This window comes from Eptesicus fuscus, chromosome 15 (assembly GCF_027574615.1).
Source record: "Eptesicus fuscus isolate TK198812 chromosome 15, DD_ASM_mEF_20220401, whole genome shotgun sequence".
NCBI classification, from domain to species: Eukaryota; Metazoa; Chordata; class Mammalia; order Chiroptera; family Vespertilionidae; genus Eptesicus; species Eptesicus fuscus.
In genome coordinates this window covers 5,961,418-5,984,238 of record NC_072487.1, presented here as the reverse complement: position 1 = coordinate 5,984,238, position 22,821 = coordinate 5,961,418, and the positions used below count along the sequence as shown (strand labels likewise).

The 22,821-nt window shown below is 43.8% G+C and overlaps 1 protein-coding gene across 1 annotated transcript in view; it reads right to left on the bottom strand.

Moving 5' to 3' along the window:
• Window positions 1-1,194: 1,194 nt before the first annotated feature.
• LOC129151576 (aminopeptidase O-like) overlaps window positions 1,195-22,821 on the bottom strand; it is a 49,377-nt gene continuing 27,750 nt past the window's right edge. Inside the window, exons 3-4 of the mRNA XM_054726824.1 lie at window positions 9,807-9,960; window positions 1,195-1,717 (exon numbers count right to left, since the gene is read on the bottom strand). Coding sequence (XP_054582799.1) covers window positions 1,399-1,717; window positions 9,807-9,960 — 473 coding nt within the window. The 3' untranslated portion in view covers window positions 1,195-1,398. The remainder of the gene's footprint in view (window positions 1,718-9,806; window positions 9,961-22,821) is intronic.

Sequence of the window (22,821 nt, the reverse complement as noted above, 5' to 3'; positions counted from 1 at the left end):
CAGCCAGTCCTGGCCGAGGCAGACGGTCAGGAAGGAGCTACAGAAAACAAGGCCCTCTGTGAGAGCCTCTGCCTGGCTTCCCTCAGGTCAGCCGAACTGTGAGCAAACATGCCCTGAAAGCTGCACTCTCATAAAGTGCTGAAAACTCCCAACAGACATGGCCCCTCAAAACTGTGTACAAATGAGATGCGTTTAATGAACGACCCTTTCTTTGCCAATAATTCTGCTTAAATTAAGTCCAGCAGACTCTTCAAAGGGACCAAAGAAGCCTGCTTGTTAAGAAGGATGCTATATATAGACATCCAAGACAATTCTATGATGCATGTAACCAAATATATATAATTATCCTAGCTTCTACATTCCCATTATCTTCATAAATATAGGATAAAAATCAGCCTAAATGACTTTCTCAGACCTCCGCAAGGATTAAGACTAGCCAGCCAGCTCTTTAAAAGTATACGTATGTAGTAAAGATCAAAAGCAAATGTTCTGGACAGTTCTTTTCTACTCATGGGTTTTTACTAAGAATGTGTGCAGTTTTCAGGGAAAACACCACAAATGACAGCTGTTCAAAAGCATGGAAATTAATTGGCAGCAGGAATTTCCTTGACTAATAGGGAAAAACTTAAAGTCACATGTTTTGATGAGCTTATTTTTCCCATCTTTAGTCAAGCATATTCACTGTTAATGATTAAGATTTTCAAACAGAAATATAACCAAGTACAATGCTGAGTGAAATCCAGCTATTACTGAATGAACAACGGCATTAATGAATGAATTTTAGGTGTAAATAATACATAGGGAAAGGTTCAACTTGCAGGTCTTGATTTTCTATAGGAACTAAACTATGACAACAATGAGAACAATGTAGTGATTGTATTGAACATCAGTAGTAAGACAAGTTCCTCCCACCCCCACCCCATCCCCAGAAAGCCGCCTGCTTTGAGCTGTTTTTCTAGCAGTGGGGATGGATTTACACTGATCCATCCACAGTCTCTCTGACACAGGGGCTCTTAAGGCATTGCCCTTGTGACGATGTGAGAAGGGATGAGACAGCTGGTCAGGATTAGGCGAGCAGCCTATGGCCCTGAAACCAGGTTGTATCACCCTGCCCAGAATTATGACCTCAGGATCATTAGCATTATGCTCTCACCACCTAAGCTAACCAGCCACTGATCAGCCACGATCCAACACACAACACTCTGGGGACACCATGTCTTCTGAATCCCAGCGACAATGTCATTCTATTTTTAAGGCAGCTGAATGCAGCCCAAGACACCCAAAGGCTCATGCATGATAGAGTCTATGCACAGACTGTCCCTCAAGGCAGCAATGAGATGTCCAAGGACAAGCAATCATGGCCCTTCCATCCTAATGAAATGACAGCTCTGACAGAGCTCAGAAAAAGCAAGAAATAGTCACAGAATTCCCCAAGCATGTTCTCTCCAAGTGCCACAACGGAACAAGGTACCTGGCCATCCCTAGGCTTGGAAAGTTGGCAGGAACGATGAGTACATCCAGCCTGGAGAATGGGTGTGTCCCCAGCACAGAGTGTGCTGCTGAGAGGCAAGGAGACAGCAGCTGCAGAAGGGTCTCCTGGCAGGCACCTGTGAGGCTCACGGGGGCGAAGACCCGATGAGGAATGACCTCTTGGGTTGTGGCAGAAGGGTTCTGGAAGCGGCAGGGGTATTCCATGTGGCCACAGACGCCAGCACACCTGGGGACAACATAAAATAAACAGATGTACTTTATGGTAAATAGGGTTATGCTTCTTGCTGTGGAGGTGAGGAGCTTTCACAGGCATGGGCAACTTCTAGGAGGGAGCGGTTCAGACAGGTTCCCAAGCAAAAACCGTACTTGAGTTCTTCGCTTGCCTGATCTATGCAGCAGTGATAAAACACAGGTGGCAATACTTCTGGTTGTGCTGAACTGTTTGAGTAATTTCAATCTAAGCTAAGTGAAAGTAGTAAAATCTTGTTTTAGAATAAGTGGGGAAAAAGCCCCAAGACTCAAAACAGTAAAACAACTCATAAAAAGAAAGAATAATTTCTGCCCTTAGAATTGTGCTTTCAAATATCACTATGGGAAAAATCCTCTCCAAATCAGGGACAATTCATAACTCAGAAAGGAAGGGATGGTGCAGCCAAAGTGAAGATCGCATTCTGGAATTTGCTAGAATAAAAGATGTGGGTTTCGGTAGAGAACAATGAAGCAAATGACAGTACAGCTTCCAATTTCAAAAGAGCACAATCCATTCTACTGAAAAGTAGTCTAGGTGGTTCTTTACAAAGGCCATCAAAAGGTGTGCTGTTAAGGAATACAAAGGCGCTTTTCCCCCCAATATATTTATTATTGATTGATTTGAGAGAGAGAGAGAGAGAGAGAGAGAAAGGAAGGGAGGGAGAGAGGGACACTGATTTGTTGGTCTACTTATGTAAGTATTCACTGGTTGCTTCCTGTATGTGCTCTGACAGGAGATCAAATCCGAAATCTTGGACAATGCTCTAACCCCGTGGTCAGCAAGCTGCGGCTCGCGAGCCACATGCGGCTCTTTGGCCCCTTGAATGTGGCTCTTCCACAAAATACCACGGCCTAGGCGAATCTATTTTGAAGAAGTGGTGTTACAAGAAGTTTAAGTTTAAAAAATTTGGCTCTCAAAAGAAATTTCAATCGTTGTACTGTTGATATTTGGCTCTGTTGACTAATGAGTTTTCTGACCACTGCTCTAACCAATTGAAATACTGGCCTGGGTCTACAGAAGCACTTTTGTACAAGATTTTCACCAATCCATTTTCAATAAACGTAACAACAAACGTAACTAAATCAGCCTTTTAAAGAAACGAATCAGAGCCCAGCCTGCACCCTCTGGCCGCTGTCCTTTATTCTACCAAAGGTGGGGCTGAAAAGAATTCCTATAACCTGACTCACAGGCCTCAAGAGAACCTATCTACGCAAAGAAACCCACATCAAAGGGAACTATTTTTTCACCGGTTAACAGGTCCTTTATTCAAACACTAGTGACCCGGTGCACGAAATTCGTGCACATTAAAAGGGGATTACTTAGAGGAAATAATTTAATATTGCTATTTGCCCTTTCTCTATAATAGAAGTGTCAGAGATGAAAGAAAATTAGTAAAATGTATATGAAAACCTTCCTCCTGTCAGAGTCTGGGGCTCACCACAGGACCCAGAGTCAAGTCCCCGCCCACCCACATGCACCTCAAAATCATGTGAGACCCAGACCCAGCTGCCCCCACCCCCATTGGGCTAGATCCAGACCTGGCCAGTCCCACCCTTGTCAAGCCCTGCCTGGCAGGGAGCATAGCCTCAGCTTCCCTGGCCCGGCGCCAGGACGAGGGGTGTGGCCTGAGGTCCCCCAGCCCAGACCGGGGCAGGGGGCATGCCTTGAGGTCCTCCGTCAAGCCCCGCCAGGTGGGGGACACAGCCTGAGGTCCCCTGTCAAGCCTTGCTGGGTGGGGGGGCATGGCCTGAGGTCCCCCGGCCTGGTGCTGGGGCGGGGGGAGCAGCCTGAGGTCCCCTAGCCCAGCACCAGGACGGGAAGCGCACCTTGAGGTCCCCTGTCAAGCCCCGCCAGGTGGGGGGGGCGCAGCCTGAGATCCCCTATCAAGCCCCACAGGGGCGGGGGAGGGCGTAGCCTCAGGTACCTGCTGATTGCTCGTTAAGGCTCCTTATGGGAACTTGGCCTCGGCTGTGGGTGCAGCCATCTTTGTGACAGAGTGATGGTCAATTAGCATATTCCCTCTTTATTAGATAGGATAAGGGAACAGTCCTCTACTTTTAATTTATAAATTATATTCCTAGCAAAGAGGCTTATTAGATTCACAGTGAATACTAAAAAAAACCTTAAAATACTGGTACATTTCAATATGGGAGGACTTTAACAATAATGCTTCTCCAAATTTCTGAAGTGCCTTTCACCCATCCAAGGACAGCACTGACTGCCCCAGGAGGCTCGCAGAGCGATGGAGAGAAGCCTCACCCTCCACCGTGTGGTACATAGAACACAGCTCCCAGCACCCATGCCATTTGGCCACAGCTGAGGAAAAAATAATGGGGGAAGACTCGTAAATACTTCTCCCAGGTGAAGGTGACAGGGAGGATATAATTGTTAAGCTTGCCAAAGTCCCCGGATTGATAACCTTGCTTTATGGAGAAAGTGAGAATAGGTGCCTGTTGGTGAACATTTAACCGAAAGGCTCAGTGTCCACGTAAGGACTAGTACTGTGCTGGAGCATCAATTTAATGAATGCTCTCACAAAGCGAAAAATCATTTATTAAATTAACCACCACAATACCTTCTCCTAATGTGTTTATAGGGGTATGCAATGTGCTATGGTAATTTAAGCTCGCACTCTCCATTGAAAAGCTTGCAGAGACATTAAATAATGGGGAAATTAGAGGTGAAGAGGCATCTTCAGGACATCCCTCTCACAATCCAGGACTGCTGGCTCCCAACCGCTTGCCTGCCTGCCTGCCTGATTGCCCCTAACCACTTCTGCCTGCCAGCCTGATCACTCCTTAACCACTCCCCTGCCAGCCTGATCGACACCTAACTGCTCCCCTGCCGGCCCAATTGCCCCTAACTGCCCTCCCCTGCTGGCTTGGTCACCCCTAACTGCCCTCCCCTGCTGGCCTGGTCACCCCTAACTATTCTCCCCTGCAGGCCTGGTCACCCCCAACTGCCCTCCCCGGCTGGCCAGGTCACCCCTAACTTCCCTCCCTTGCCAGCATGATTGCCCCTAACTACCCTCCCCTACCAGCCCAGTCAACCCTAATGGCCCTCCCGTGCCAGCCTGTTCACCCCCAACTGCCCTCCCCTGCAGGCCTGGTTTCCCCCCAGCTGCCCTCCCCTGCAGGCCTGGTCCCTCCCAACTGCCCTCCCCTGCTGGCCTGATCACCCACAACTGCCCGCCCCTGCTGGCCATCTTGTGGCAGCCATCTTTGATCACATGGGGGAGGCCATCTTGTGTGTTGGAGTGAGGGTCAATTTGCATATTACCTCTTTATTATATAGGACTATGTAGGATTTACTATGTGCCAAGCACTGCTCTGAATACTTTCCACACATTTCCCAGATAATCCACACAACATTCCTAAGCAATAAGCACTACTCATCACAGCATGAGTCTTCAGAAGCTCCTCCCGCCTGACTCTCCTTCTCCATTAAACCTTATTTTGCTTCTTAGGTAAATTTGGGTCCTGGAGTTTTTCCAAAGCTGAGCTCAGTGGCTCTGTGATTCTCCAGTGTCTGTTTCTCCTTGTCAGTGTCGCCTATTAATTCTTCCCCGAGTGGGAAGAAGGGTGGAACCATGTTAAGCTGGTAAATGATGGGCACCAGACATTGGTTCCCTCTTACAGGATGCTGGCTGAGACAACTTTACAAGCGGTCTCTCCAAGGAGTAGGGGTGGCCATGTCTGACTCAGAACCACAGGACTGGAAACTGCCTCAAGAGGTTCTCCGGCTGCCTCTCTCCTGTTTCAGACAGCGCTGTGCTGAAACCCGGCACAAACGGTCCTCTGTCCTGGGTTCAAAAGAAATTACTGGAAAGTCTCCCTGGGGAATGCACAGCCTTTTCCCACAAGCCTTCCTGGGTTCACCGTGAGGACTCAGTATCTCCTGCATTCCTGCTCTCCTCAAGGCACTCCACAGAGCTGCCCTGCTCATACCTACGCGTAAGACGCCGACCTGACCTTTGAGGAGTTTACAGTTTTGTTAGGAGAAAAAAATGTTAGATTCTGATTAGTTTAGTGACACAGTCCAACGTTTACGCAATTTCTTAACATGTTTCAGCTAGCAGAGAAAACGCTTCCTAAAAATCACAAGTGCTCAGACTACCAACACCTGCCCCCCAGCAGGTGGCTGACAGTGACGGCAATACACATGATGATGTCATAGTGTCTGCAAGCTGGAGTGTTTTCTGCGAACATTCAGTATATTAAAAAGCAAAATGAGATATGTGCAATACGGGGCAGAAAGCCGAAACACTCTAGGGGAGCAAGGGCTGGACAAATAACCAGCCAAGAGGCCTGGAAAGGTCCCCTCACAGAGAAGGTGTTCCGGACACTGGAGTTCCCCTATGATTTATCTCTACCATCCCTTCTATTCAAAGAGATAGAAACAAGGCCTCATCCTCTAAGTCCCACTCTTCATTGACTCTACATCCTCTGCCAAGTCTGCCCTTCGATAGAGTAAGCGCCTCAGTGCCTCCCCCAGGCTTTTCCAGGCTCTGTGTGCCTGTTTTCCATGCTTTTTACCATTTTTGCTGAACTCCTCTGGACTTTATCCAAGGGTCCTGCTTAACCTGGATAGCCCCAAAGTGAAGACAATGCTTTAACAAAGGCCTCAAGAGGTTAAACTTAATACAAAGATTTCCTGGTGGCTGGAGAAGGTTATACTGCAGCCAAATAAAATTAATAAACTTTCCACAGTTTGTCTAAGTGCCTTATAATTAATGTATTTACCAAAATGTTCACCCAGAGTGGGCTGGAGCACACGAGGAACTGGAGCTGGAAGAGGACTGCTCTCCCTATAATTTGGCCCACATGGACAGGGATCAGAGGTTCAGTGACCAGCCCTGGCCGGTGTTGCTCAATGGGTAGAGCATTGGCCCATGCACAGAAAGGTTGTGGTTCGATTCCTGGTCAAAGGAAGGGCACATACCGGGGTTGCAGATTTGATCCCTGGCCCTAGTTCTACTCTCTCTAAAAATCAATGGAAAAAAAATATCCTTGGATGAGGATTAACAACAACAACAACAACAACAACAACAAAAGTTCAGTGACCAATTCTTTGGCTAAATTTCTGGGACCCAGATGAGCACATTAGGCAAATAAAAGCCTACAGTATCTAGGGCCCCTGTAAAAGTTACATTTCCGTGAATTGAACTAGTGGTCTCAGGAAGGTTTGAGGTAGAAAGGGGGGTTGGGAAAGACAAGGGGACCAGATGTGAACATAACCAAAAACAGTGCAGTTGGCACTTCAGAGCACCTTTGTTGGCAAACTTAGCGTAGAGCCAGAGATTTAATGGATCAAAACACAAAGCCACCCTCTGATGACTAAAGACAGCACACATGAAGCACGCAGCCAGGGAAGGATTAAGCAAATGTAAGCTATTATTCTATCAGCAGCACATTTCTGATGGACAAGCACAGTGATAAATGAAGGGAAAACTTCGTCGTAGCATGTCAGACATGGCAGGGAGTGTGGGAGGGACTTCATCCGCCAGGCCTCCCGTTTCCACACCAGGACAAGCAGTGGTGCCCATGCCTGGGTCTCCAGCTGATCTGACTGGCTGGGTCACTCTGGACTTTCTCTTCTAGAATCTGCTTGCCCACAGAAGTTTATTTTACCTCTTAGGAAGGCTATGTGCATCTGTGTAGTGGAGGCTAGCAGTGGTCCAGCTGGGTGGAGGCCTGTCTAATTTGGAGATGGAGTATTAGAAAGCCCATTAATACTGTACACCTGAGCCTTCCCTCAGTCCAGCTTCTGTCAATAATAAAACCTTTCTTTTGTTCTCCTGTCTCTTAATCGGTTCTGAACTCAGGCGGACAAGAGAGGGGTTGTGTTTGCCCGTCCCCTAAACCCTAACAGGGATACAGAAGTCCTATCTTCCCAGAATCCCCACTTCGTCTGCCATGTGCTCCTCTTTCACAATTACGGATGCAAGAGAAGTGAACAGCCATCTCAGCTGCTTCCGGGCAGCAGAGAGCACGCACAGAAGATACTTGCTGCCCACTCCCCACTTGGATCTCTGCGGACATGGCTAGAAGGATAGAATGACAGATGTCTTTCTTTGCCTTCCCCTAGCCTTCCTAAGGCACACATTTTTCATCGGCACACCTCTAACAGTGAATCAGGCCGCGCTGTGTGTGAAGAGCAGTGCTCCTTCCCCAGGAAGAAACTGAGAAACTCCCCTCCTCGCCACACCCCCAGCAAACTCTGTATTCTACAGAGAAAGATGGTTTTCCCCAAAGAAACTTACTTAGCCAACAGGGATGGCACCTCCAGGCTCAAAGGCAGTGCTCTCACCTCCTGTTTTCTGTTACAACATGAATCATTCCAATTGCTAACAGTGACTCAGTCCTGGCACTGACTCTCCAGGTGAGAGTGGACCAGACTCCAGGTGGGGCATGGGTGTTATGCACAATTTTTAAAAGTCCCCAGGTAAGATTCTGAACCACCTCTCCAGGGGGTTCAGCCCAGATGTGAATCCAGGTCTTGTAACTCAGGAGGCATGAACAAGTCCCAGCATCATTATTTTATCTATAAAATGGAGATAATAAAACCTATCTATCATACAGGCTTATCCTCAGAACTAAGTGAGATGACATTTAAATCAAGACTTTCCTGGATTTCAAACATCCAATGGCTTCTGCATCAATTCAGGATAGGCTAGGATATGCTGCAATAACACACAACCCCAGTATCTTAGTCACTTAACACAAACAAGTTATTTCTCACTCATACCAAGTCTACTGTGGATCCAAGTGACTACCCAAGGCACCTGTCCTCCCTACTCAGAAATCTGGCTCCCCAGAATTGCAAAATGAGGTCTAATGTGGCATTTCAGTGACAGGGGAAGAGGGCATTAGGTCTCACAAACAATTAAACATTCCCACGTGAAAATAACATAGGTCACTTCTGTCTACAATTCTCTTCTTCCCTCAAGAGTGCATAAGTAAAACTCAAAAAACAATCTAGGATACTCTATATAGCTCAGGGAAGATAGCCCAGAATAGGTAAGCTACTAAGTAAGAAGTGGAAATTACCTCCCTTCCTCCAAAAAGCAAAAGGTAAGCAATAAGACATGCCCATCGTAAGAGAGGGCTCAAAGGCTTTGTCTTCTAAAGACACCAACCACCACCGTCACTGCAAAAGCAACCTGGCAAAACAAAACCAACACAAAAGGGATTTGTCCTAGGAGCACAGCTTAGCTGGTTTTCAAGGATGAGCTAACTCTCTGTCCCGCGACTCTGGCGTTCTCCACCAGAAGGTACTGACTTAGTGACTACCTGTAAATAGGAAAATGATTAAACTGAGCTAGATGTAAAAGTTCTAGAATGAAGCACGATACCACACATGACCAGCACACTCCCGTGCCTAGTACGTGCATGTTCCTTCTTCCCTTTGGCTCTCGAAATAGCTGAACATCTGGAAAGGCTGCAAGTGAATACCTAATGGCCTATACTAATTTTTTAAAAGTTTAAAACGATTTTCTCTGATCAACTCTGAAAGGGAAGGAATTGCTACTGAAGGGGACAGAGCCCTGACCCAGCAGGATTCTCATAACCCAATGGCCTGTGACCGCTTCCTTGTGTCCTATGCTCCTGAGAAGGCTGCCCACAAATGCACTGCTAACAGCAGTCACTGGAACCAGAACAGCAGAGGGGCTTACAAAGGAATCCATCCAACAAGCAACTTCTTCTTGTTAAGTTGTGTTTTTGACTAAATAAGCACTGAAATCCAAAGTTAAAAGGTGTAGAAAGAGCAAGTATTGGATCTGAAGTTTCTGTTGACTTAACCAAATATACAAAAATATTTCACCTGACTTCACAGAGGATTTCATATACATTTATTTTATTTTATTGTTCTTTCCGCATAAACAATATGCCCACATGTCTACCTCTCAACTCTCTTTCCCTCCCAGGAGGGCTTTCCCTGCTTTGAGTAATCACAGTTTGGATTCGTTTCTCAGCAGGGATTACTCACATTCCCAGTTCTTGGAATAAGTGCATCATTCTGCTCCCTCGAGTGTCTGTTTTCCAGCAACATCCCAAATACAAACCTAAAGTCAGCCTCGGACGGCAAGAGGGACCTCTCTGCTGCCAGGTCACTTGGTGAGCACGTCTCTGGGTTCACTTCCATCCAGGGTCCCACCGCAATTGTGAAGGTGGAGGCTGGCATTGGCATGGTTACGTAGTAATGCCAGCTTGAGCACCCTATAAACAGAAAGAGAAAAATCACAATGAGAGCCTATATGGTTCTAGACCTCACTTATATCTTTTCTCTTTAGGCCATTGAAGAACTTGTGTCTTAAGATGGTATGAACCAGTTCTTGGAGGTGGGCCATGTCAACTGAAGGGGCACTATTTCAGGTCTCAGGATGAGAGATGGTAGTTTCAGGGCAACCAGGGAGGTTTGGATCTATTCCAAGCATCAGTTTGAAGCCATTCAAGTGAGGCTATAAATATGAGGAATGGGGGACCAGCCCAATATATTAACAGATAAAAAGAATGAGGAATATAAGACCTGAAGTTCCCCAGTTAACTGGTGGTTGAGGTGGTCACAAACACAGAAAAGTATAGGTTGTATGCTTCTATAGAGACCAAAAAAATATCTTATTCATCCTATTGCCTAGCACAGTACTTGGCGTAAAAAAAAAAAAAAAGATGCTCAGTTGAATGAATGGATGGATGATTAATGAACAAATGAATTATCACTTCTATTCTGCTAAACTCTTTTGTCTGGATTCAATTCAAGCCCATCTAAAATGGATATAGTAGAATACAATGCGACTAGAGAAAGGAGATACCTAGGTTTTAGTCCCCACTCTGAAATTAATTAACTGGAAGTTCAGGTCTCATACTCCTCATCCTTTTTAATCTGTTAATATATTGGCTGGTCCCCCATTCCTCGTTGAGCAGATGAAAAGCAGGCCTGGAAAGGTTCCATGGAGCCAAGGAGTCCTAGCTAGTTGTAATAAGGCTGGACTTACAATTGGGGCTCCCCACCCCAGCCAGGGGTGTGCCTGCCAGTTAGTCCACACCTTAGAGAAGGCTTTTACCAAGGAATAAATGATTGATAATCTGTAACACTATACTCCCTTACTTCTGAGATAGAAAAATGATTTTAATGTTTTTGAAATCAGAATGTGTCATACAACCTGATTTTACATAGTATTTTTCTCTGAGCATCTACTATAAATTGATGGTATGTCTTAAGAGGAATTACTATCACCTCATATTATGGAACACAGTTCTCCACCCCTCATGCTCATGTTCCATAACAGTAACACAACCTAGCCTTTCTTTCAGCCCCTCACTACCTCCATGGCAGGAGCTATTCTTCTCTTTCTTGTTTTAAGTGTTAGAGGGTTAGCCCTAGCTGCTTTGGATAGAGTGTCAGCCTGCAGACTGAAGGGTCCTGGGTTCAATTCCAATCAAGGACACATGGCTGGGCTGTGGGCTCGATCCCCAGTAGGGGGCGTGCAGCCGATCAGTGATTCTCTCTCATCATTGATGTTTCTCTTTCTCTTCCTCTCCCTTCCTCTCTAAAATCAATAAAAACATATATTTTTAAAAAGTTTTAGCCCAGCCAGCATGGCTCAGTGGTTGAGCGTCTACCTATGAACCAGGAGGTCATGTTTCAATTCCCGATCAGGGTACATGCCTGGGTGCGGGCTCGATCCCCAATGTGGGGCATGGAGAAGGCAGCTGATGAATGATTCTCTCTCATCATTGATGTTTCTATCTCTCTCTTCCTTTCCCTTCCTCTCTGAAATCAATAAAAATGTATTTTTAAAAAATGTTTTAGAGGGTTAAACACTCATGGAGTGGGCTGTGGTGTCCATTTTGGTTAGGGAATGGATAAGAGGTAATATTCAGGGTCAAAATGTTAACATGCCCACAGTGGCTCTCAGAGCTAACATGACATTTTTCAAAGTACTTTACCAGTAAAAAAAAAACAAAAAACAATAATAGAGGTTAGATTCTAATCTCCATATACTTGGCTTCTTTATCTCTCAACTAATTCTGAACTCAGGAAGGTAGAAAGTCATTATTTATTATCCTCTGAAACTACCAACTTAGATCCAAAAGAATATGCTGCAGAACTCCTCTGATGAAAAACAAAACTTTAAGTACAAAATAAAGACCTAAACTTAAGGAAAAAAATAAATGATATCAACTTTGAATAAAAATGATATGATATCAAGTTTGGAAGTCATTAGAGGAAATACTTGAATGAGGAATATAGAAGGGCATGCTCAGAATGGCTGGAAACCCATCACAAAGGTATCCATTCTCTCAAAACTGGTTATACATTTCATTCTCTTCTAGAATCCAAATGTCAGTCTTGAAATCACTCTTTCCACGTCTGACTAAGAAGCTGAAGGCATGCTCCTCTCTCTTCTTTTTTAATCTTTATTGTTGAAAGTATTACCTAAGTCCCTTCTCCCCCCGCCCTCCGCATCCCCCCATCAACTCCTCCAGCCCATCCCCACCTCCGGCCCCAGGCCCTCACCACCCCACTGTCTGTGTCTATGGGTGCTCCTTTTTAAAAAAACAAAAAACAACACACACACACACACAAAAAAAACAGTTTTATTTTTTAAATTGATTTTACAGAAAGAGGAAGGGAGAAAGAGGGAGAAAAGCATCAATATGAGAGAGAAACATCAAACAGTTGCACCAGTAAGGATCGCGACCTGGATCAAACCCAAAACCTGGGTATGTACCCTGACCTAGAATCAAACCTGTGACCCTTCAGTGCACAGGATGATGCTCCAACCAACAGAACCACACCAGCCAGGGCAAGGCATGCTCCTCCTTAAAGATGAGGGACTTTGGGCAAGATGGCAGGGTAGGTAAACATGAAATGGGTACTTCCCTCCTCCCAACCACGTTATAATTAAAACTAAACTATAGAAAACCACCATTCCATTCAGAACTGCCTGAAATCTGGCTGATTGGAAGTCCTACAACTAGGGAATTGAAAAAGAAGCCAAATCGAGACTGGTAGGAGGGGTAGAGACATGGAACAGGCTGGTCCCACACCCACGTATGGCAGAGAAAAATCATGAGGGATACTTCAGCCATGGAGATCCCTCCTAAATTCCCCGCTGAGAAGTGATAGGTCCCAGCCCCACACCAGGACATCAGCCCAGGGTACCAGTGCCAGGAAGAGAAGTCCCCATAACTTCTGGCTGTAAAAATCAGCCGAGGATCATGGCTGAATGACACAGAGGCTGCTGGAGTCCCACCTAGTTCCTCTTAAAGGGTCCACACGCAGACTTACTCAGACTCATTCCCTCTGAGCCCTAGTGCTGGGCAGCAGCTTAAAGGACAACAGAGGCAGATGGGGAGGAACTGAATTATTTGCTGAGCAAGAGCTGAGGATGGGGCAGCTTTCTCCCAGACAGAAGTGCTGGCAAAAGCCATTGTTCCTTTGATGAGCCCTCCCCTTACAGAGCTGGCAGTTAGAGTCTCCATCAACCTGGCTAACACTGTTTTCCCCACCATAGTGAATTCCTGAGGCTCTGCCCCACCCAACTTTCAGGCCCACCCAAGCTGTTTCCATCGGCTTTTCCATACCAATGGCCTGTCTTGGCTAATGCTTCAGATTTTCCTAAATTCTCTCAACCAAGCAGCATCTGGCCTTGGTTCATAGCTTGGCTTCTCCTGGGCACCTTCAAGCCCAGAACAAGTAGCAGCCATCTGCAGACCACTTTGTAGCTAATGCTGGGTGGCGCTGGACAGTGGCTGACCTTGAATTGCACCTCCCTGGAGGTCCCAGAGCCAGCACATTCAGTGAATGGTTTCAGACCATGATGAAGCATCACTCTCCAACCACCTTCATAAACCACACACATACTAGGTTAATAATGCGGATTTTTTTCAGTAGATGGAGTTACACATATGTTGATATGTATGCTATTTTGTGGTATTGACAACAAGCTTCAAAACTTCATATGTCAAATTTGCTGAAGGTGTTAACATCATAGATATTTTTACGCTTAAAAATGTCGAATTTTGTGACAAAAAAAGAGCATTTGCAGGAAGTTGTAATTCATTACTTTATTTTGAAGAAAAGTGCTGCTGAATACTTCAGGAAGCTTATGTTGAACATGCTCCATCTCAAGATACTTGTGAACACTGGTTTAAATACTTTAAAAGTGATGATTTCGATGTGAAAGACAAACAACGTCCAGGTCAACCAAAAAAGTTTGAAGACCAACAATTACAAGCATTATTGGATGAAGATGCGTGTCAAACTCAAAAACAACTTGCAGAAAGATTAAACGTTGCTCAGCGAACAATTTCTGATCATTTACAAGCAATGGGAAAGATTTTAAAGGAAGGAAAATGGGTGCCACATCAACCGAATGAAAGACAAATGGAAAACCGAAAAGTCATCAGTAAAATGTTGCTTCAACGGCATGAAAGAAGGTCTTTTTTGACATGCCAACAGTAATCAAGGCCCAACTATAAGATGAGGGTTACACAACCCACGTGGGGTGCATACCTTGAGTGTCCAGCTTAGGAGATTGTGGAGGCTGTACCACTGGGCCATACGGGACACTTACTACATTAGGCCACTCTACCACGCATGAAAGAAGGTCTTTTTTGCATCAAATTGTGACTGGTGATGAAAAGTGGATTTATTTTGAGAATCCCAAATGCACAAAATCATGGGATGTTCCAAGTCAACCATCAACATCGACTGCAAGGCCTAATCGCTTTAGAAAGAAGACAATGCTCTGCATTTGGTGGGATCAGGAAGGTGTGGTGTATTATGAGATTCTAAAACCAGGTGAAACTGTTAATACTTATTGTTACCGACAACAAATAATGAATTGGAATCACACTTTGATTGTAAAATGACCAGAATGTGCCAGAAGACATGGCAAAGTAATTTTGCTTCATGATAATGCACCATCATACACTTCAAAACCAGTTAAAGACACGTTAAGAGATCTTGCCTGGAAAGTATTTACCCACCTGCCATATTCACCAGACCTTGCTCCTTCAGATTACCACTTGTTCCGATCAATGGCACACGCACTTTCTGAGCAGCACTTCAAAACGTATGAAGAAGTGGAAAATTGGGTCTCTGAATGGTTTGCCTCAAAACAAGAAAAGTTCTATTGGGATGGCATCCACAAATTACCTGAAAGATGGGAGAAATGTGTAGCTAGCGATGAACATTACTTTGAATAAAGCAATTTTGATGTTTCTCTTGAAATTATTGTGTTTTCTTTGATTACAAATTCCACATTATTAACTGGTATACCTGGTAAAAGGCAGACTCAGTGGGCAGCAGAACCCTGCTGAAGTAAGTCCTGCTCTGTGGGGTGGGCCACAGCACAATTGATCATCCATAGTGGTCAGAGGTTGGTGGTCACAGACAGTTTTTGCAGCTGATTGGCCTGGGGGTAAATCCTTCCCATTGACATGCCAACAGTAATCAAGGCCCAACTATAAGATGAGGGTTACACAACCCACGTGGGGTGCATACCTTGAGTGTCCAGCTTAGGAGATTGTGGAGGCTGTACCACTGGGCCATACGGGACACTTACTACATTAGGCCACTCTACCACGCCTGGGAGATGTAGCAGCTCTAGCTCATACACAGAAACAAACACAGGGAGGCTGCCAAAATAAGGAAACAAAGAAATATGTCCCAAAAGAAACAAAACTTCAGAAAAAGAACTAAACAAAATGGAGACAAGCAATCTACTAGATGCAGAGTTCAAAACACTGGTTATAAGGAGGCTCCAGGAACTTAGTGAGGACCTCAACAGCATAAAAAAGGACCAGTGAGAAATGAAGGATACACTAAATGAAATGAAGAATAATTTATGGGAAATCAACAGTAGAGTGGATGAAGCTGAGAATCAAATCAACAATTTGGAATATAAGGAAGCAAAAAACACCCAATCAAAACAGTATAAAGAAAAAAGAATCCAAAAAAATGAAAATAGTGTAAGGAGCCTCTGGGACAACTTCAACTGTATTAACATTCACATCATGAGGATGCCAGAAGGAGAAGACAGAGCAAAAAATTGAAAATCTTTTTGAAAAAATAATGACAAAAAAAATTTCCTTAACTCGGTGAAGGAAATAAACATACAAGTCCAGGAAGCAAAGAAAATCCAAACAATATGAACCCAAAGAAGCCCACACCAAGAAACATCATAATTTAAATGCAAAAGGTTAAAGACAAAAAGAGAATCTTAAAGGCAGCAAGAGAAAAGCAGTTAGTTACCTACAAGGGAGCTCCCATAAGACTGTCATCTGATTTCTCAACAGAAACTTTGCAGGCCAGAAGGATTGGTAAGAAATATTCAAGGTGATGAAAAGTAAGGACTTACAACTAAGATTATTCTACCCAACAAAGCTATCATTTAGAATGGAAGGACAGATAAAGAGAACCCCAGGCAAGTAAAAGCTAAAGGAGTTCATTACCACCAAACCAGTATTACATGAGATGTTAAAGAATCTTCTTGAGAAAGAAAAATTTAAAAAGTAAAAAACATAAATAATAAAATGGAAATAAAGTCATATCTATCAACAATTAAATATTAAAGAAAGAAAGAAAAAAAAACCCAGGAGAAACCAAGATGGCGGCATAGGTAAACACCTAAACTGCTGCCTTGCACAATTTCAAAACTACAACTAAAAGACAAAACGAACATCATCTAGAACCACAGGAAGGCTGGCTGAGTGGAAATTCTACAACTAGAAGGAAAGAGAAAAGCACACTGAGACTCAGAGGAGCTGCAGGAGGCAGAAGTACTGAGACGCACGCAGAGGACTGGCAACTGAGTGCGCGGCTGGCTTTCTCAAGCAGGAGGGAGACAAAAGCTCCCGACTGTGCTGAACTCCAGTTCCAGGCGAGACTCTGGGGACCCAGACTCATACGGGGTGAAACTGGACTGTCAGGAAAGAGAAAAGCACACTGAGACTCAGAGGAATTGCAGAAGGCAGAGTTACCGAGGCGCGCACGTGGATAGGGCTGGCAACTGAGTACGCGGCTGGCTTTCTCAAGCAGGAGGGAGACAAAAGCTCCCGACTGCACTGAACTCTAGTTCCGGGAGAGACTCTGGGGACCCAGACTCATTTGGGGAGAAAGTGGACAGTCTGGCAGCGGGCGGAACTGGAGGGCGGCTTTCTCTCAGAGGTGCTTGCACCGATTACCATGGGACACTGAGACACAGGGGCCTATTAGGGCAGGGCTGACGGGAAGCCAAGGCTCTCTGCTCCGCCCTGAGACTCCGCCCCATCCAAGCTGAGCACAGAGGCTTTTGCAAGTCTTGTCTCATAAGGGTGTCTCCAGCACAGAAGTTCTCCCAGCGTAGACACAGTTGATCCTCACAGCCAATTGGCCTGGAGGTCAATTCCTCCCAGTGATACCAACAACAATCAAGGCTTAACTACAACAAGATCGTGCACACAGCCCACAAAGGGGTGCACCAAGAGTGTCTACCTCAGGTAACTGGGGAGGCTGAGCCACTGGGCCCTATAGGACACCTAGCACACAAAGCTACCCTACCAACTCAGGGAAGCAGCCAAAATGCAGAGACAAAGAAACAGATCACAAATGACAGAAATGGAGGAAAGCAAACAACTGGATATAGAGTTCAAAACCACGGTTATAAGGATTTTCAAGAATTTTCTAGAAAAGGCCGATAAATTTAGTGAGACCCTCGAGGATATGAAGAAGGACCAACTAGAAATTAAGCATACACTGACTGAAATAAAAAAATATTGTACAGAGATCTAACAGCAGACTAGAGGATCGCAAGAATCAAGTCAAAGATTTGAAATACAAAGAAGCAAAAAACACTCAACCAGAAAAGCAAAAAGAAAAAAGAATCCAAAAATATGAAGATAGTGTAAGGAGCCTCTGGGACAACTTCAAGCGTACCAACATCAGAATTATGGGGGTGCCAGAAGAAGAGAGAGAGCAAGATACTGAAAACCTATTTGAAGAAATAATGACCGAAAACTTCCCCCACCTGGTGAAAGAAATAGACTTACAAGTCCAGAAAGCACAGAGAACCCCAAACAAAAGGAATCCAAAGAGGACCACACCAAGACACATCATAATTAAAATGCCAAGGGCAAAAGACAAAGAGAGAATATTAAAAGCAGCAAGAGAAAAACAGTTAGTTACCTACAAGGGAGCACCCATACGACTGCCGGCTGATTTCTTAACAGAAACTATGCAGGCCAGAAGGGAGTGGCAAGAAATATTCAAAGTGATGAATAGCAAGAACCTACAACCAAGATTACTCTACCCAGCAAAGCTATCATTCAGAATTGAAGGTCAGATAAAGAGCTTAACAGATAAGAAAAAGCTAAAGGAGTTCATCACCGCCAAACCAGTATTATATGAAATGCTGAAAGGTATTCTTTAAGAAGAGGAAGAAGAAGCAAAAGGTAAAGATAAAAATTATGAACAACAAATACATATCTATCAACAAGTGAATCTAAAAATCAAGTGAATAAAAAAAAATCTGATGAACAGAATAAACTGGTGAATATAATAGAATCAGGGGCATAAAAAGCGAGTGGACTGACAATTCTCGGGGGGAAAGGGGTGTGGGGGTGCAGGAAGAGACTGGACAAAAATCATACACCTATGGATGAGGACAGTGAGGGGGGGTAAGGGCAGAGGGTGGGGTGGGAACCAGGTGGAGGGGAGCTATGAGGGAAAAAAGAGCAACAATTGTAATAATCTGAACAATCAAGATTTATTAAATTAAAAAAAGAAAAAAAACAAAATAAATGAACAAGCAGAGCAAAAACAGATTCATAGAAGTACAAATTTGTAGTTACAGAGTAGTGACAAGAAGGTAAAGTACAGCATAGGAATATAGACAATAATATTCTAATAACCATGTATGGTGTCAGATGGGTGTGAGATTTTTCAGGATGATCACTTAGTAAGTTATGTAATATCTAATCACTGGGATGTACACCTGAAACTAATATAGTAATGTATGTCAACTGTAATTTAAAAATAAAGATGATTTTAAAATGAAAAGAAAAAAGATAAGATAACAAGTGTTGGCAAGGATGTGGAGAAAAGGGTGCAGCCACTATGGAAGACAGTATGAAAGTTTCTCAAAAAATTAAAAATAGGACTACCATCTGATTCAGCAATTCCACTTATGGGTTTTTATCCAAAGGAAATTAAATCACTATGTCAAAACGATATCTGCACTCTCATGTTCATTGCAGCATTATTTTCAATAACCAAGACATAGAAACAATCTAACTTCCAGAGTAATGACTGGATAAAGAAAATGTGATATATATATATATATATATATATATATATATATATATGATCATATATATATATGATCTATTCAGACTTAAAAAAGGAAATCCTTCCATTTGTGACAACATGGATAGACCTGGAGGACTTTATGCTAAATAAAATAACTCAGACAGAGGAAGATAAATACTGTATGAGATCTCACTTATATGTGGAATCTAAAAAAAGACAACAACAACAAAACAAAAAAACACCAAACTCAGAAACAGAGAATAGATTGGTGACTGACGGGGTGGGGGTTTGGGAAACCATTGAGGGGAAATGAGTGAGGGGGTTCAAAGGATGGAAACTTCTGGTTATAAGATAAATAAGTTCTGGGGATGTTATACACTGCAAGGTGACTGTTAACAATACTATATTATATATAATTAACACAACTGTATTGTATATAATTAACAATACTATGTTGTATATTTTATAGTTGCTAAGAGAGTAGATCTTCAGTGTTCTCACTACACACAAAACTATGTGAGATGTTAGATGTGTTAACTAACCTTATTGTGGTAACCATTTCACAATATATTCATGTATCAAATCATCACATTGTGTACCTTAAACTTACAATGTTAGATGCCAATTATATCTCAATAAATCTGGGGGTGGGGGTAGAAACCCTATGTGCAATAGGCTTTCTCCCTACATTTAGCATTGAATGTTTGACCTGATTTTTTTGCTGCCTCTCTGGTCCTTGTACCATCCATCTAGCGCACGGAGAAGAAAAGACTGCTTGGAAACAGCAGGAGCTGAAACAGCTTTCAATGGAGAATACTGCTAGTGGAATAGAAGCTATCTGTTGGATGCCTACACAAGGCCATGGAGAAGCCTCACCGAGTGCCCAATGACATCATGTCCCAGCACCTTTATCAGAATGTCTGTACACTCAAGGTGATGGGAGGAGGGTGGTGGAGGCCATAAATGATGTGGCAGGGGAGAGAAAGGAGATTAGCAGCTTCAAAAAAAAAGTCAGAAACTTTAAATGACCTGGAGTTTGGGAGCAAAATAGCAAAAGTATTAACAGAATCTGAGTTAAATCCAACAAAAATATTTTAAAACTGTCATTACTCCCTCAGTCTTCTCTGAAGTTAAATCATGGGAGAAAAGAGATTTTTTTGGGGGGGTAGAGGGGAAAATGTATTGAAAACATCACCCAAACCCATATTTTAAATGCTCAAGGTGATTTTTTCCTATAAAGCCCTCAAGATTTTTAATTTATTGATTCTTAAAGTTCTTCTACTTTGTGGAGCTCATTGGGAATAAACTGTTTCATACTTGAAGCTTTTAAAGCCGAAAACTTTTCCAGGGTACCTAGTGACAGTCAAATAGGGCCAGATCCATAGCCTGGGCCAAATAAGGACCGGCCAGCCGCCCACTTCCCAAAGACCCTGGCTGGACTCTCTATCGAAGTTTCTCAAAGGTGTCCAGCCTGGGCTTCTTGTCCAACCCTGGGTGAAGGCTGAAGCCACTGCTGTGACACCTGAATGCTTCCACTGCTCTGGGGAGGCTTTCACTGGCCCCTGCCATCAGGGCAAGGCTCGTGGCCTCCCGCTTTGAGTTGTCTATCCGTGGACTGTTCCGCAGAGCCCAACCTTCCATGAGGACGGCCCACTGCCAAGGGAGCTAGCTGCTCTGGGAACACCTGATCCCGCCTTCAAACCGGACTGCAGAAAAGGCAAAGGATCACGTGGAAACACTGCCCCAGAGTGCAGAGCATAAATTCCAAAGAAAAGAGAAAAAATTTCTGGATTGGCAATTGTTTGGGATAAGCCTATCTTGAAAAGAGAACTGATGAAGAGCATGTCTCTTGAGTATGCCTACTGATGTAGTTCCCGCCCTGGAGTCTGACTACTTGGGTTCAGTTGCCTGCTCCACACTTACCAGTTTGGACACATCACTTAATCTCTCGATGCATCAGATCCTCATCTATTAACAAGGGAATGATCATAGTGTCTATCTCAGAGGATTATGTGATTTAGGTTAGATGACATACACAGAAATCACTAAGGCATGGTAACTGGCACATAGTAAGTGTTGAAGAAATCTTAACTGCTGCCATCTTTACGGCTGCCTCCCCCTGTTGCTTGGGCTGACTTTCTGGAGGCAGAGACGAAAAATGTTGAAGGTATGGCTGCCACATGTGCACTGAAGCCTGTGGCCTGAGGAGGCCCACATAAGGGGTTTAAGGTTGAATAGCATTAAAACGCGGTGCACACAAAGCGATCCATTTAAGGAGAATGACAGCCCAAAAGGGGGCATACTGCATGACTTCATATAGAATGGGCCATTTGGAGACTATTTAAATGGTGTTTACTTTAAATGAGCCAACCTTGATGCAATAGACAGTGAATACCTTCATTTTCCTTTTTTTACTCAATCCACTTGCCCTACGCTCCTTTGCTACCCCAGCTGCAAAACGACGAGAACATGTTGTACTTGCATTAAGCGAGTTTTTCCTCTGCAAAGGCCAGGAGCCCATCACAGCACTGGATAATTTCAGGGCCAGGCCTGGAATCACTACCAAGATGAACAGGGAGTGGGAGGGTGGGGACAATAGGAGCGGGCCCAGAGGAAGTGGCGCTCCCAACTGCGCAGGCCTGAGCAGCCACCCAGCTAGCTTCCCTCTGAGCTTCCACAGAAAGTTCCCCAAGGCTCTATCCCACCATCTCAAACTGAAACTTATTTAAGGGGTGAAATTCTTAGACTTCAATTGTCTCACCAGTAAGACAGAAATGTAATATCAGACATTGTTCTTATAATCCCACTAACAGCTGCTACACGATCCAAATAGACATTTTCATCTCTGAAATAGGATTGAAATTGTCCTTAAAGATAACTGTGTTTTTTTGTAGGAATGGTAAGTATTTGAAATGGGTCACTTTCCAAATCATAGGAGGCAGTCTAAAATTTAGTTTTGAAAATACTTATAATTAGAGAGTGTTAAAACAAGTACAATAATTATTTTCTTCATTTACTACTCTAAAAACCTGTCTTACGAATAGTTTTGAAGATCCTGTCTTCCAAGGGAGAACAAGGAAAAAGGAAAAAAAGAAGGACGTGATGGAGTCGTCAGTTCATGGTTAGGAAAGAGAATTTTTTATGGAATACCTGTGAAAACCTGTGCTAATTACTTGTGAAAATCATTTTTATAAAAAGAAAAAAAGTGTGAGAAAAACATCAAGATACTGTAGTCAGTATCAATCATGCCCACTAATAGTAAATTAAATACAAAATGTATGTCAAGACGCTGTGCTCTTCTTAGGGGAGTCCTGGATGCACTCCTTCAGCACAACAGATGCAGCCTTACAGCTCAGCTCCGGAGGCAAAAGCAGATAATTTCTCTTTGCAAAGGCAGGCGTCTCAGCGAATTTCTTGTATTGAAAGAGTTATTATTTCCACTGAAAATTAAAACAGGCACTTAATTCTTCCTATTAAAAGCGTATCAAAAAAGGTGAAGGGATTAGCCAAAGAACAAATATGCAGAACTCATAGACACAGACAACAGTGTGGTGCTGGCCAGAGGGAAGGGGGGGCCGGGGCTCGGTGGAGGTGGGGGGAATGGGCACATCTGTAATAGTGTCAACAATTTAAAAAGAAGTTAAGAAGAACACAAACTTTTCCACTGTAGGCTAGACAAACAGCATGAAGCCCTCAGAAACTGACAAATGCTTTCATTTAGGTATCATATTTCTCTACTCAACAGTCCCTGCTGCTTTCCTACCTTAAGGTTGTTTCTCTCA